This window comes from Monodon monoceros, unplaced genomic scaffold, assembly GCF_005190385.1.
Source record: "Monodon monoceros isolate NGI ecotype Baffin Bay Population unplaced genomic scaffold, NGI_Narwhal_1 Super_Scaffold_19, whole genome shotgun sequence".
Taxonomy (NCBI): domain Eukaryota; kingdom Metazoa; phylum Chordata; class Mammalia; order Artiodactyla; family Monodontidae; genus Monodon; species Monodon monoceros.
In genome coordinates, this window is record NW_021703775.1 from 67,440,945 (window position 1) to 67,457,241 (window position 16,297).

General features: G+C 50.0%; 1 protein-coding gene across 1 annotated transcript; it reads right to left on the reverse strand.

Moving 5' to 3' along the window:
* Positions 1 to 5,987: 5,987 nt before the first annotated feature.
* TMEM214 (transmembrane protein 214) lies at positions 5,988 to 14,400 on the reverse strand. The gene is made up of 17 exons (XM_029232376.1): positions 14,235 to 14,400; positions 13,048 to 13,247; positions 12,336 to 12,486; positions 11,914 to 12,048; positions 11,584 to 11,666; positions 11,028 to 11,133; positions 10,835 to 10,916; positions 10,413 to 10,514; positions 9,898 to 10,039; positions 9,375 to 9,466; positions 9,033 to 9,081; positions 8,725 to 8,838; positions 8,372 to 8,489; positions 7,746 to 7,842; positions 7,394 to 7,562; positions 7,117 to 7,268; positions 5,988 to 6,920 (listed from the first exon to the last, which is right to left on the reverse strand). Exons 1-17 carry the CDS (start codon positions 14,377 to 14,379, stop codon positions 6,794 to 6,796), a joined length of 2,064 nt encoding a protein of 687 aa, XP_029088209.1. The 5' UTR covers positions 14,380 to 14,400; the 3' UTR covers positions 5,988 to 6,793.
* Between the last annotated feature and the right edge of the window lie 1,897 nt (positions 14,401 to 16,297).

Below are 16,297 nucleotides of genomic sequence, written 5' to 3' on the forward strand. Positions count from 1 at the left end.
TTTTCCAGGACTTGATTTGTGACCCAAGATGTGATCTATCCTGGAGAATGTTCCATGTGCACTTGAGAAGAAAGTGTATTCTGCCACTTTTGGGTGGAATGTTCTATAAATATCAGTTAGATCTATCTGTTCTATTATGTCATTTAAAGCTTGTGTTTCCTTATTTATTTTCATTTTGGATGACCTGTCCATTGGTGTAAGTGGGGTGTTAAAATCCCCTACTGTTATTGTGTTACTGTCAATTTCTCCTTTCATGGTTGTTAGCATTTGCCTTATGTATTGAGGTGCTCCTATGTTGGGTGCATAAATATTTACAATTGTTTTATCTTCTTCTTGGATTGATCCTTTGATCATAATGTAGTGTCCCTCGTTATCTCTTGTAACAGTCTTTATTTTAAAGTCTATTTTATCTGATATGAGTATTGCTACTCCAGCTTTCTTTTGATTTCCATTTGCATGGAATATCCTTTACCATCCCTTCACTTTCAGTCTGTATGTGTCCCTAGGTCTGAAGTGGGTCTCTTGTAGACAGCAAATATATGGGTCTTGTTTTTGTATCCATTCAGCCAGTCTGTGTCTTTTGGTTGAGACATTTAATCCATTTACATTCAAGGTTATTATTGATATGTATGTTCCTACTACCATTTTCTTAATTGTTTTGGGTTTGTTTTTGTGGGCCTTTTTCTTCTCTTGTGTTTCCCACTTAAAGAAATTTCTTTAGCATTTGTTGTAAAGCTAGTTTGGTGGTGCTGAGTTCTCTTAGATTTTGCTTGTCTGAAAAGCTTTTGACTTCTCCATCGAATCTGAATGAGATCCTTGTTGGGTAGAGTAATCTTAGTTGTGGGTTTTTCTCTTTCATCACTTTAAGTATATCCTGCCACTCCCCTCTGGCCTGCAGAGTTTCTGCTGAAAAATCAGCTGACAACCTTATGGGGATTCCTTTGTATGTTATTTTTTTGTTTTTCCCTTGCTGCTTTTAATATTTTTTCTTTGAATTTAATTTTTGTTAGTTTGATTAATATGTGTCTTGGTGTGTTTTTCCTAGGGTTTATCCTGTATGGGACTCTCTGTGCTTCCTGGACTTGGGTGACTATTTCCTTTCCCATGTTAGGGAAGTTTTCAACTATAATCTCTTCAAATATTTTCTCAGACCCTTTCTTTTTCTCTTCTTCTTCTGGGACCTGTATAATTTGAATATTGGTGCGTTTAGTGTTGTCCCAGAGGTCTCTGAGACTGTCTTCAATTCTTTTCATTCTTTTTTCTTTATTCTTCTCCTTGGCAGTTATTTCCACCATTTTGTCTTCCAGATCACTTATTCATTCTTCTGCCTCAGTTATTCTGTTATTTGATTCCTTCTAGTGTATTTTTCATTTCAGTTATTGTGTAGCTCATCTCTGTTTGTTTATTCTTTAGTTCTTCTAAATCTTTGTTAAACATTTCTTGTATTTTCTCAATCCATACCTCCATTCTATTTCCGAGATTCTGGATCATCTTTACTATCATTACTATGAATTCTTTTTCAGGTGGATTGCCTATTTCCTCTTCATTTATTTGGTCTTGTAGGTTTTTACCTTTCTCCTTCATCTGTGACATATTTTTTTGCCATCTCATTTTTTTTCTTTATGAGTTGGATTGTGTTCCTGTCTTACTGGTTGTTTGGCCTGAGGTTTCCAACACCGGAGTTGTAGGCTATTGGGTAGAGCTGGGTCTTGGTGCTGAGATGAGGAGCTCTGTGAGACCTCACTCCGATGAATATTCCCTGGGGTCTGAGGTTCTCTGTTAGTCCAGTGGTTCGGACCTAGAGCTCCCACTGCAGGTGCTTCGGCCAGACCCAGGGTTTGTGAACCAAGATCCCACAAGCTGCCTGGGGCGGCAAAAAAAAAAAAAAAGAATAAAGTAAAAAATAAAATTAGACTAGAAGCTAACAGGTATGTTAGGAAGAATATAAAAATAAAAATATAGATGACTCAACAACCAGAAGGTACATCAGTACACAATAGTAAAAAAGAGGAGGGAAAAAAAAAAGGGGGGGGAAAGCCTTAGCTGTGGAGCCTAAGCTTGCGGGGCCTAAGCAAGGGCGAAGTTTGGGTGGTGGGCGGGGCCAATGCTCAGGACCCACAGGGCTGGGAAAGGCCCTGGGAGCTGTGGGGGGTGGGGCTTAGGCTCCAGGAACAGAAGGGGCCCAGGCGTGCCCCCCATCCCTGGTCCCAGAGGCTAGGGGACCTCACCTGGGAGCTCAGCAGGCTCCCCGGCCTAAGTGGGCCAGGCAATCGCCCTCTGCTCCTCTCCGGCTGCTCTCCGAGAGTCACTCTCACCTGCTTCTCCTGATCTCCCCAGCCTCAGGGGTGCCAATCCTGTCTGGCCTCCACTTCTCCTTCCCCCTCCGTCCCCCTCCGTCCTACTGGTTCACTTTGGCGTTCCTCCCGTCTCCTTGGGTGTTAGAGTCCCCCACCAGCGGCCAGCAGGCGCACCTTTTGGCTTTTATGAATAATATTGCCATAAACATTCGTGTACAAGTTTCTGTGTGGATGTATGTTTTCATTTCTCCTGGGTATACTCTTAAGAACGGAATTGCTGAGTTTTACGGTAATTATGTTTAACTCTTTGAGGAACTGCCAAACTGTTTTCCACAGCGGCTGAGCAATTTTTCATTCCCACCACCATTGTAGAAGAGTTCCAATTTCTCCACAACCTTGCCAACACTTATTTTCTGTATTTCTTATTGTAGCCAATGTTTCAATAAATTGAGCTCAATTAATAATAAGCAATTTTGTCATTAAAGATTTTTTGAAATCACCATTTGAACAGCCATTTCTCATCGTTTGCTTTTTTACAAAAGTTCATTGAAATATTCATCTTATTGTTGGACACAGTTTATCCAAATTTTTCCTATTAATACTGCTACAATAAATGTTCTTGTACATAAATCTTTGTCTATATTTCTGTTTACTTCTCTAGTCTCTAGAATATATTTATAGGAGTGGAGCTACTTGGTAAAGTAGTATGAAACTGTTAAGGCTTTTGATAAACATTACCAAATTAATTCCCAGAAACATTATACCAATTTCTATCACAGCATTCACTGAGTATATTATCACTTAAAAAAACTTTTATTAATATGATAGGCAAAAGTAAGCGCTACCTTATTTTAAATTTACACTTCTTTGCCAACGAAATGGACTTTTCCCCCCAAGTCTATTGTTCATTTGCATTTCGTTTATGAAGTATGTCTTTCATCCACAGTTTGACTGTTGTTTAGTGCTTTTCTTACTGATTTGTAAGTTTTTTAACATTAGGAATGTATTTATAAGCTCAGTAAGGAAATGGAGGCCTTGATCAGCATACCAACCAGACCTAACAGACATATACAAAACATTCCACCCAACAGCAACAGAATACATTCTTCAAGTGTACATGGAATATTCTCCAGGATAGCCCACATGTTACGTAACAAGTCAATAAATTTAAAAAGATTGAATGGGAACTACAGACTCCAGGTGACACTGATGTGTCAGTGTAGGTTCACTGATGTTGACATTAGGGAAGCTGTGGAGTGCGGGGCAAGGGGAGTGTACTTTTTGCTCAGTTTTGATGTGAACCTAAAACTGCTATAAAAAATAAAGTCTATTAAAAATTAATAACTTGTGTACTAACACAGTAAAAAAGATATACCAAGGCACATCCAACATGTCTGAACTCAACGTTTTTATTAACAGGTAGAATATTCAATAGTCAATAAGTATTCGCTCATGCCCTGAATGGTGAAAGCTCTCCCTCACCCCCAAATTCTTATACTTCAAGTCTGGGCAATGAAACTGCCAGGTAAAAGTGGAACATCACATAGGGAAAAGCAAGGTCCTTTTCCCCCTAAAGTCCCCTTGGGAGCAGAACCAGGAAGATTACGTAGAAAAAGAATTAGTCACTTTATAAGTGTTCACTTAAATCCAAACTCCTTCAGGAGAGATTAAGACATATTAAAATGCTCAGAGGTCATCCAACCATTGAAATTTCTGTATAATTGACAACTGGGTCATTCTGGAATAGGGCAGGGCAGGCATGCCTATTTCTGTGGGAAACACTCCACTCTAGTAAGAGTGGAGCCATTTGAGAATGGACTGCCAATGTCACAGGTGGGAGTCCAGCAACATTATCTATCCATAGTAAGGCTCCCCATCAGGCTGCCCTGCTCTAAAGCTGAAGCTGTAGACGGGGTACACATGACCAGAGGAAACCAAAACCATGATTTAAGACTTAGAAAAACGGAAAGAAGTGTTTCTAATGAGTCATGCGATATAATTTGCAAGTCCGTACAAGAACTGGTAATAACTAAAGTTAGTTAACAATATTCAAACTGCCCATCAGTTGTATGGTATGTTCTCTGTAAAACTCCACCTGTGTGTGAAAAGTAAAGTTAAAATGTCTAGAAGTGATCTTTCAGGTGTCAGTTTACTTCCCAAAACACCAACTACCAGTGTGATTGCCTGCCTGCCGGCATCAGTGTACTCCACCAGTCCATACTGGTTCAACTAACTGGCTCAGCTTGGATTCCTGTTCGTTGACAGTTCTGCTAAAGTAAAACATCTGGATGTCTGGTCTAGCTTTAATGGACAGCAGGTACAGTGTCGGACTAATGACAGAGGAAAAATTCTGACAATTCCAGTTATCAGGTCAAACCACTGTGTCTACTGAACAAAGCCAATTAAGGTGTCAGTGTCCCTGGGAGAGGCTGTGGAGACCCCAGTTTACCTGAGTTAAAGAAAAATGTTGCATCCCAGGATCATATGTCAGAGATTAAATGAACCTAACAAGGTAGAAAGAGTACACACATTAGAAAACAATGAAGCACTTATAAGTGGGATTCTCTGAGTTGCTAGATTGAAAATCCAGTCCAGCAGCCTTGGCTGGACTCAATGTCATTGTAGGACAGAGTGTTATCATTTTACTGGTCCTGCGCTCGTGCCAACCCAAGCTCACACCAGCCCCCTTTCTTCAATTTGCCTTGAATACAGGACAGTTACAAGGATTCACTACTCTTAAGAGTTGAACCCATCTGATTGGTAAGGAAGAACTGAGGCAATGGAACATGTCTTGGGGCCCTTGGACAGTCCTACCTAGCAGTCCTAAACCTTGGTCCTTTGCCAGGCGGGGTTTCTTTTTTTCTGGGAAAAATGGTCATGGCTGACTGCCACTAGAAGAGCAGGGTTCTTCCCAATGTGGTAATGTAGTTACATCCTAACAAGAAAAGAGAACAAAAGTGTGAGATGCTATAGTCCTCACGACCTCACGTTGTATCAAGACTTTTCTATGCTTGCTTCTTTATAATCTTGCTGCTGGAAATGGAGGCAGCATCTCAGGGCAGCCCGTGAAGGGGAAAGTGGCAGCTGGCCATCTCAGGTGTTTATGACGGAAGCAGAAACCAGCCCACAGAAGTTGGAGCGGGCAGTGCACCTCTAGCACTGCTTATACTTTTTGAAACATTCAAGGAAAGAAGCTTGAGGTGAGAACCGAAAACCCATGCAGTTAGCTGACTAATTATTATAGTCTCAAGTCAAAAATTAAAAGGGACTTTGGTGATAAACCCTTGACTCTTGGAGTTCTAAACCTTTCACTCACTGCCTATAAAATGAACGAATTAATAAATTAAGGTCCTGGGAACAAAGGAGACACCCTCTGATCACTGGCCAAGAATTCCTCTAGGAGACTCTCTCCAACTTTTCCAAGCATAAAATACTCAAGCTACCAAGGCAAATCCTGGGACGCAAATCACAGGGACAAGTGAGACAATACATGAGCAAGAGGAGTGTGTCCAGAACCCTCGACAGACCAAACTTTAGAATGGGCTTTCCTTGCCAGAAGCTCAATTACAGCCAGTGGCTACAACCTTCGGGAGGGCAGGGGGCTGAAGAACGTGCAGGTGCTCCAATTTTGTCCTCCTGTCCACAACTACAGGAATTCCTGTATGAAGAGGCACAGAGGAAAGCTAGAAATCAAATCTGTGTCCTTTATTCCACCGAGTAGGCATACCCATGGGCCACATCCTGTCTCAACCGACTGCTGAAGGTTCCCTGGGCCCAAGGCACATGATTACCTGGGCTCTGCTCTCCAGACAGATGGTAGGGGTGGGCAGCAGAGAAAGGCTGAACATTGGGGCAGAGATCCCCCAGCACTGAAGGGGAATGGAGAGTGAGGAAGTAGGACCACAATGGAAGGGGCAGTGAGGGGCCTTGAAGGACCTAAGTTGAGCATTTTGAGGTGAGAGGCCTTTCCACCCAGGCCTCCATGTCCACTGACAGCCACACCCAGGGTGTGGTAGAGGCGAAGCTGCTGCCACCCACTGAGGTGCTATATTCTTCTGGATTCTTCTGGAGGTCCCTTTCTTTTTTCTGCTGCGGCTGAAGTCTGGGAGCAGGAATCATTTGTCGGAAGAAGGCAGAAACCACTTGCTGGAGTCCCACCTTTTTGGAGATGAGCTGTCTGAGGTTTCAGGAATGAGAGAGAAGGAAGTGGAGAGCAGGAGACAAGAGAGGCTACCAGCCCAAGGACAGAGGCTGGGAGCTGTGTGCAATCGGGCAGAGCAGTGCTCAGTGGAATCGTGGGTAGGAGGCTGAGATACCCCTGGGCTCAGCTGCTGCCAAAGTGGAAGAACTGAGGCAGAGGCAGCCAACCACTTGCCTAGGAGACAGAACTTAGGCACCACGTAACAAAGACTCCCATGCAGAACTGCCACCCTCTCCCCGCCAGCAGTCTCAGATGGTCTGCTCCAGACAGAACCCAGCAGCCAGGGAGGCAGGGCCTACTGCTGGGGTATCATGGCAAATGCCCAGTTCAAGAAGGCCACTGTGGTTTCCTGTAGGCAGAGCCAGGTCTGGTGGGCAGCCTCACTGAGCTGTGTCTTCACGCAGTCCCAGGTCACCCCACCTCTGGGAGGAAAGCAGAACATTTGTGGAGGTTGGAACGCGGTGATGTGCAGCTGCGTCAAGTCACAGGGCTGTAGCTCACACTCACAACCCGCATCCCAAAGTGGCCAAGGGATGAGCAGGGGCCAGGGCAGAGCGAGAGACTCAACAGAGGAGCCTTGTCCCTGGAGAAAGGGCGTGCCCTGGGCGAGGGTCTCACCTGCACGCCTCATGGCAGTGCTCCTGGACGCGGGCCAGGGCCTCAAGCAGCATGTGCCACGTGGGCAGCAGGACGTTCTGGTAAAGAAACAGGAGCAGCTCCCTCAGAGAATGGAGCAGCTGGTTCAGGGCATCAGGGAGCTGGATCTGTAGCTGGACCGTGGAGAATGGATGGGATTAGAGTGGCCAGGGAATGCAGTCCACATGGGGCTGCACCTTCCCAAGAACTCAGCCCCTGGCGAGAGCAGCCTTCTCTGACCTCCCTGTCTCTGGCTTACCCTCTGGGAGAGGCTGGTGAGGCTGTCACCGAACCAGGCAAGGTGGGAGGCACAGTGGGCAGTAAGGAAGCTGACTGTGGCACTGGTGTGGGCCCAGGCCAGCTGCAAGCTGGGCCTCACCATGGTCAGCAAGTGGGAACCCCAGGTCGGCAATGTCTCCTCCAGCCAGCTGTAGGAGAAGACATAGGGGAGGAAGGAGGTCTCTGAGTTTTCACAGGCAATTTGGCCCAAGAACAGCTGGGGCAAGGGAGGCCTTGGGAAAGGAAAACCACCATCACTTCCCACTGATTGTCAATGCCTGAAAACGCAAACCCTCTCTCTCCCACCCCACCCCTCCCCAGGAGGTGCTCACCTGTAGCCTTGCAGGCTGTAGGAGTAGATCTTGGTACATGCTTGTTGGCCAGCAAGCAAGACACCAGATGAATGAAGCAACCGGCCAGAAAAGGAGGCTGAGTAAAGGGGGCCTCGGGTGAGCTGGGAGGTGAGCGGGGAAGGGATCGGAGAGACAGACACTACAGGCCCCAGGGCAGACCCAGTGAGGGGTGGGGCAGAACTCAGTGTGCTCCTGGGGCTGCAGAGCTGCCTCCAGTCTGCTCTGGAGCATACACGGAGGGAGGATGCAGGCCAGGGGAGCAAGAAGGGTGCAGCCAGGTGGAGCCCAGGGCTTAGGCGTCAAGAAGCCTCGGCTTTGAGGGTCGGCCCTTCTACTTCCTAGCTGTATTTTAGCTAATTGGTAAACCTTTCTGAGCCTCAATTTCCTCAGAAGTTAAAAGCAAGATACACATCTACTCAAATGAGACCATGAATATGCAAGCATTTCTATACTGCAAAGCACCTGTCTGATCTGAGGTGTGATTGAAACGTCTGTCAGAAAAGTGTTTGTTCCGGATTGTGTTGGGGGCGGGGAGTGCTACATCCAGCTCTGTGTCCCCATAGAGAGCCCCAGGCTGTCTCCCTTGCCTGCCAATCCCTGCTTACCCTGGAAAGAGCTGTGTGACCGGAAGTCATGGCACAGGAAACCTATGGCAAAGACCAGCACCAACAGGAGTAGCTGCGTCCAGGGCAGCCAGAAGCCCCGTGCCTGCTGCAACAGACTCTAGGAGAAGGGGTAGAGAGCAGCGGTCAGAAGGGAGAGGGGCTGCTCCTTGCCTCGTAAGGCAGGCCTCGAGCTAGGCCTTCCAGGGAGAGGACCCGGCCCTCACATTACCCAGGAGGTAGTGCGGGCTCCAAGGACAGGTGGGGCAGGAATGGGACACAGGCCCACCCCAGGGTGTGCTGAGACAGCGACGCAGAACAGTTTGTGGGGCTGGGGGAGGGCTGGACGCTGGCACCTTGCAGGCCGCGTCACAGGTGATGACATCCTGGTTGCTGCAGCTGCCCTTCCCTAGCAGATCCTGGTTGGTAAGCTGGAAGGACTGAATGGTTTCTTGCAAAGACTTCTGTGTCTATAGGGTAAGAAAAGTCTAGGCTGAGATCATAAGATTTGGCCCAGGAGGGAACCCTGAACCTCCATTCTGCTTCGTTTTCCATGCCAGATGTGCTAACAGAGCACCTTCTCAGAAAGGGGGGACAGTGGCTGAGGGGTATGAACCCAGAACCCAGATGAGGCTCAGCCTGCCATGTCCTCCCAGCTCCTTACCTTCTTGGGAATCCGCTCCCAGGACCTGAGCAAGTGCTCCAGCAGCAGGCTGTGGGGAAAGCACAACCCCTTCCAATCAGGAGGCCCACTTGGCCCCTTCCATCCCCCTGTCCTCCATGAGGCCCCGCTCCTTCAGGCTGAAAGATATCCACCTCCCCGCCCCCTGCAGAGGAGCAGCTTCCTAGAGGCCTCCCAGCAGTGTTCCCACTGAACTTGAGGGGCATGAGCCTGAACAAGTGACAAACGTCCCCCTTCTGCTTCTAGGACAGGGACACACCAGAAGCGTGAATTAAGGCTTCTCTGTGTGGATCAGGGGCAGGTGACCCTCCCACCCCCACCTGCCTGGACTGTGACAGGTGCTTGGGGTACAGCTGCCTCCAGACGCCGGTGCTGAAGGGGTCCACCGTCAGGCACTCGGTCAGGCTGCTCAGGAGCTGCACAGGGGACAGGAGAAGGGAGAGACTGCTGGGGCCCGGGGCTGGTGGCAGGGAGATTGCTGGGAGGTAATCCCCCTCTCCTAAGTGAGGCCATCCAGGCAACACATCCACCCTAAAGGATGGAGAAATTGTGCCCATACCCCAAACCTCTCCAAGAGGCTGTAAAGGGGGAGGCCAGGGCTCCTGAGCTCGAAGTTCACTTGTCTGCAAGGGGCAGGATATCAGAGACCAGCCAGACCTGAATGTGCCTCTTTTCAGCTCCATTCTTCTGAGGGCAGAGCATGAGGGAGCCGGGCAGGCGGCTGTCAGGAGTGAGCTAAGGGGATGCCCAGAAAACGGGCTCCCTGAAGCAGGGCCTTTGTCAGCAGATAAGGACCTCTGTAGCAGACCCCTGGGAAGGAAAAAGGAGCCTCCCACCATTCCCTCACCTCTTTCTTCATCTCCGGAGGGCAGCCAGGGGTGGCTCTGGACAGGAAGGAGGGGAAGTAGGTGTGCAGGGTGGATTCCGGCTTCGCCCCAAATGCCAGCACCTTCAGTCGTGGGTAGAGCTGACACAGCTGCTCCTGCAGGCTGTGGAGGGGGTTGAGAGGAGAGCCAGGCACAGCTCTAAATGGATTTGTGCGCTGTGTCCCTTTGCCTGCCTCAGAGTCCACACCCTGCCCAAGGCGGGCAGTCATGAAGGGCCTTGTGATGGTTATGCATCTTTCTAGACTCGGAGACTTCTTGGAAAATTTGCTCAGAGTCATGGGTCTCCTCCCCAGGAAAATGCCCACATGCCAATCACACTTGAGGGCCCATATAATTCCAGGGGTTCAATGATCCCTTGTACTTGCAGGCTGATAATCTCAGATGTAGAGTGGCTGGAGGGGAAGGGACATATATTGTCTACTCCTAACCCTCTGCTGGGATCTTTCACAGCAGGTGTGCCCCAGGGCAGCCCTACCTGGGAGTCAGGGAGTTGTTGGGCATATAGGCAAAGTCCAGAAGTGGGAATAAGTCCTTGGGGCCAATCATGCCAAAGCCCTTGGTGAGGTTGGGGTGCATCCTGTGGAGGAAGAAAGAAACAGGCTTGTTGGGGACCACCTGCCCGGGCCATGGACACAGCTAAGAATAACATCTAAGAAAAAAGGGCATACCCTAGCTGTAAAAAAAAAAAAAAAGAAAAAGGGCATAAACTCTACCCCATCCCCCTCCCCTTCCTGGCTCCCTCCCTTTCCTTCTTCCCCATCACATTGTGAGTTGGGAGGAGCTGGTCCTGATTTTCCTCACATCTACGGAAACCAGGATCACAGCATCCCATTTTGCTGAAACAGCCACTGGAAAACACCCTGGGCCTTGGCCTTGCTGTTCCCTGCCGTTACTCACCGGAGCAGCCGATCCAGGTATGCAATGGCGAATGGAGACAGAGACTTGATGCCCAGCACAGGGAGCATGATCCCCAGCCACACTGTGGAGACAAAGGTCAGGGAGGAAGCCTCAGGCCTGGATCCACTGAGAACATTAAAGAGCAACTTGCTGGCTCCAAAACCTCCCTCTTTCTTCCCCACTTCCTCGTTACCTCTCAGTCCCTCGGTGAGATTGGCAAAACCTGCTTGACCCAGGGCCCACATGATGGTCAGACACTTTGCTGGTCGGCTCTGGTGGGACCTCAGCAGTTCCAGGGACTGAGGAGACCGGTGGGAGAGACAGGTTGGGATAGGGCAGAGCGCCAGGAGCACTCCCCAAGCCAGGGAGGAAGAGAGATGTCAACTGAGAGAGGAGGGGCAGGCTGTGGGACAGGGCAGCAGCACGACAGCGTGGCGGAGCGATTCAGAGGGCAGGCTCCGGCACCAGGCTGTGGCCTCCACCCATACTTGCCACTTACTAGTTGACCAACTCTATGAAAGTTACTGAACCCCTCTGTGGCTCAATCTTCTCATCTACAAAATGGGAACAGCAGCAGTGCCTACCTCATATAATGCACAAAGTAGACACAGTAAGCGCTAACAGTGTTAGCTGTGATCATCTGTCTTACAGGACCTCCCACCACCCCTTAATCGGGTCTAAGAGTGTAGATTCCGCACAGTCTCCCCAATCCTAGCCTCCCGATGTCCCCACCACGACCCTGAGCTCACCTTGCCCAGGTTCATGGTGGCGATCTTGGGCTTGTCCTGCAGAATGGCCTGGATACAGATGCGGTAACCGTGTAGTGACTCCCCTGGAGACAGATACATTCTCAGACCTACATATACTGATCAGCATCCCAAACCTGTAACCTCCCTTTTGACAGCTGAGAGCCCAGAGCCCAGGCCCAGCGAGTCCTAACATCCTCCTCCTTTTCCAAAAGAGTGTTGAGGTTAGCACGCTTCTCCGCTGAAACGGAACCACCCAGCTACTCCTGAAGCAGGAAAAAGGGGGTAGGCTCCCCAGATGGGACTGGGCTATTCCTCACGGGCCCCTCTCACCTGGCGTCTTATCCAGCTCTTGTAGCATGGTGAATAGACAGTGATCAAAAAAGAGCTCCAGAGACTCCGCTGCCTTTGCCAGTAGCCCTCGGATGATCCCACGCAGCTCCCGGCTCACCAGGCTGTAGGGATAATCTGCGGCCGAGAGGCCTCGTATGAGTGCTAGGACCAGAAGCCCCTGCCAGCTCTGAGAGCTCTGGTTTGCCCCCTGAGAACGGTAAGTGGAGGCAGAGGTCACTGCACTGTGGCTGGCATCCTCCCTTTTTCAATGGGGTCCGGAAACTTTTAAGCCATGATGATTTCAGAACAGCTGAAATCACCCACGTAAATCAGGGCAGTAGGGGGCATTGGGCTCAGTTACTAAGTGACATGCTTACGCACAGCCCTTTCATAATTTCCTTGAACTTGTCTGGAGAACTAACCGTGAGTATGCTGGCTTAGTGTGGGCTCACTTGGAGGTACTTGGAGCTTGTAGTTGAGATAGCTGGCCAGGTCCTTCAACCACACAGATGGGTTCCCAGAGAACACGCTTTGGCTCTTGTCCAGCTCCTTCTGCAGAGCTGCCAGGTCCAGCTGCCAGGGACACAGGACCCTCATGGTGAGTTGTGGGTACAGGGTAATGGGGTACAGGTGGGAAAATGGTTGAACTAGGTGGTGGTAGGAAGAACAAAGGGTTTCTGCTTTTAAACGAAAGTATGTGGAATGCCACACTTTTGCTGAATCCAGATCTTTAGGAAACAGAGACCATGACAGCTGCAATTGCTGATCTCAAGGACTAATACTCTTGGGCCCTTCACAGGTTCAAGGGGAAAAACAGAAGACTAGATGGAAAATGAAAGATCACTCCTTCCTTGTGGAGAGGAACCACAAGCAGTTTTTCTAAATCCTCCCTGTATCTCTGGATTTTCAAGGCCCCCCTCTCACTAATCTTTCTCTATAAACGTATTTCCTTTCCATCCTAAGTGCAAACACTGTGCCCCTTGGGGTTTCCATCCTTTCCTGAACGCCTCCTCTCAGCCAGCAATGTCCCACATTCCACAGGTCCCTGAGCCGCCTGTCCCCCTCCCGCTCCTCTCATTTTCTCTACTCCTTGAGTCCTCATTCTTGCCCTGCCTAAAGCCTAGGCACACTCACAGCTTTCAGTGCCTCCTCCAGGCTGCGAAAGCGGCCCTGCTTCTGGTTCTGGTTGGTGAGCGTGGCCACCTTCTTAGTCTGCTTCTTGTTCCCCGGTTTCTTAGGCTCCACAGCAGGGGGTGGAACCTGCTCCTTATTCTGCCGCTTCATGATTTTCTCAAAGCCCCGCTCATACAGGGTGCTTGTCGTCTGGATTGGAGCTGGGGTAATGACAGGCAGAGAAAGGGGGGCAGCCCTGAGTCAGGAGGGCCTCACAGGAACAGTGGTCCCTTCCTCCACACTGTCACCTAATTCATCTCCAGGGAGGATCCTGCCTCAAAGCCCCTTCTTGCTGTCCTGCTTCAGGAGCAGGGCAGGGAGCCCTCCTGGCTGCTTCTTCAGTAATCACAGCTCGTGAGTTCATGGGCTCTTTCAGAGAGATGAGGCGTTTCTTTATTAGGAAATCAGAGTATGTGAGAATCGGTGGTCGGGGGTGGGATACGGACGGCTGGCTTCTTTGTTGAATGGCTACCAGTCTGGGAGGTCAGGATTTTTCCATCTTGGTTCTACCCCAGTTCCTTTTGGTTCAGATGTGACAACTCTATAATCAACAAGTGGCAAGCTTTCTCCACTCCTCCAGGAGGCTTTGAGGAAACCGGCACCACTTAGAATAATGCTTGGTGGGTGTGGACAGCGTGTGGTGGGTCATTTCTCCCAGTGCAGGGCCTCATGTGCGTCCCAGTCCCCACGCCCACTCCCGACCTGCTGGTTACTTAAGGCGGGGGCACCGTGTATAATGAACCAGGATGCCTCTCCGCAGCTCTCGGACACCTGCCCGGAGAGGCCCGGCCAGGGCCCGGGAACAGCTGGTAGGGCGTATGTGCAGTCAGCTGAGCGTCCGAAGACCAGAATCCCGGTCCCCACTGACATGGGATCCTGGACAAGGCATCTAACTTCGCTGGGCCTCAGTTTACTCATTTGAGAGGCAAGGACAGCGACTTCCCTCGCGCTGTCTACCTCCAGTGAGGCTCAAAATAGGCAACGCCAGGGTAGCGCCGGCTGAACTGGGAGGTACCGATCGGCAGGAGAGCTTGCGCCTCCAGGAGCCCGGGGGTGTTTTGACCCTCTGGGATCGGGTAGCTGCTCCCTACCACCCGTGGGGGCAGGCCCGGGGCCGGGCGGCGGCAGCGGGCCGGGTGGGTACTCACGGGTCAGGTCGTACTTCCACACTCCGTTCGCCTCTCCGAGGGCCCGGCGGTCCCCTCCGCCGCCTTTACCACTGCTGCCGGCCCCAGGCCGCCGCCCCTTCTTCACCACCTCCCAGCGCCCCCCACCCGCCGCCCTGGCCGACATGGCTCCGAGCCTCCCGCCACGGCCACCTCCCCGGACTTTCCTGTCCGGCGCGGACGCGCAGCGCTCTGCCACGTCTCCTCGCAGGGCCTCGCGGCGCGTGACGCCACCCGCAAGGCAGCCTGGGACTTGTAGTCTTTCGTGTTTGCCTGGTTCTTCCACTCTAGGGGTCGGGTCGGCGTCGGGGCCTTTTCGCAGCAAAAAACCAGCGAGGCAAAGATGTTGAGATGAGCAGCTTTTGCATTCAGACAACTTTTATTGAGCAAAATGTGAAGGCATTGGGTGACTTGGTGGAAATTTAACTGTTTCTGTTTTTCTTTCCGTTCTAGTTGTGCAAGAAGGATGGAATGAAAATAGTTCTCCTCATCTCCCAGGAGAGTTTGAAGATTAAATGCTTCCTTCCTTGTAGGAAAGTGCTAGTTTTTCTGTTGCTAGTGATTAAACTTTGGGTTTAATGAGCTATAAAAATCTATTCTGCAGGAACAAGGAAGAGGATGGAGTTTGAGGGAAGAGGCAGTATTTGGAGGGCAGGAAATGGAGAGCGGAGAGTCCTTCTGGTAGGAGGCACAGAAAAGTCTGGGGCCCTGGTACAGCCAGCGCTGGGTTTCCCCTTCCAGGCAATGGGAAAGAAAAGATTCTGACTCCCACCACAAGAGTCAGTCCCAAGTCCCAGATGTGGCAGGGAAGGGATCGAGAGCTGCAGACCTGGGGAACCACTCAGACAGGTTACTGCTCAGACATCCACTATCTCCCGAGGGCCCTCTGCCAGGCTTGTAGTATCACGTGAGACCTCAAAACTTGAAGCATCCCAGCAGGGGAGGATGAGCGAAGGTGAACTGGAAGGGATCTATCACGATTAAGGAAATGTGCTATTTCATGTACATTCCTACATTTGAGGACGGGATTCACACCTGCCATACTGAGGAACAAGACAGGCAAGCCGTTATAGTAAGAACTAATAGAGTTCAGTTTCCCAGAGGACGAATAGCTTAGGGAGTGATGAACTCCTTTAGGAAGGGGATTAGAGAAGGCTTCTTGAAGGAGACGGCACTTGAGATGGGTCCTGAGGAATGGGCAAATTTTCATTGGCTGGGGATTAGGACAAGTGGAGAGAACAGGCCAGTTGTATGGATTTATTGATTTAAGCAGAGGCCTAGAGGTGGGACACAGCATGGCAAGGCTGGGAGACTGGAAGTAGTTCAATGTGACAGTGCTTAAGGGACTTTGGAGGGGATGCGGTTGGAAAGGGATCTGAGTCCATATGCCATGGGCCTTGCCTGCCAAATTCGGACTTTGTCCTCCAGACCCTGGGAAGCCAGTAGGAAAGGGGCACATCTGCTTTTGGGAAGGTAAATGGGGATATGTGAAGGATGGGATGGGGTGGGGGAAAGGCAGGAAGGGGGATATAACTGGCTCTTGCTGCCTCCTCCTACCTGCCCTCCAGCCCCTTCAGGCCTGACCATAGCTGACTTTGCCTCTGAGATGCAGTGCTTTTGGCAAGGAACAGATTTGAGCTGATCATTAATCAATTCATTTTTTTCAGATCATTGGTTTAGCTCTACTCAGACACTATCTTCTCTTTGTTCTACCTCTTCTGTGTCACATGTATGGTCACAGAAGAGACACGGTTTTTGGAAGAGAAACAGAACGGGCTTTCCATAGAGGCAAAGAAGGGGGGTGCTCCACGGTGGAAATGTATAGAAAGGGAGGGGCTTTATTTCCTATCTTTCCTTAGAAGAGTCTGGCAGGTCATCTGTTGTGACTTGGCATCTAAGGGATAGAAGTCATTCACTTACTTATCCAGTAGCATTTCCTAAGCACCTTCTTCTCTACCTAAGCACCTAGCACGGTGCTAGGTGGACCTAGAGGACACACCTCACTTGCTTGAGAGGAACTCGAAGCTTGTGTGGGAGACAACTGT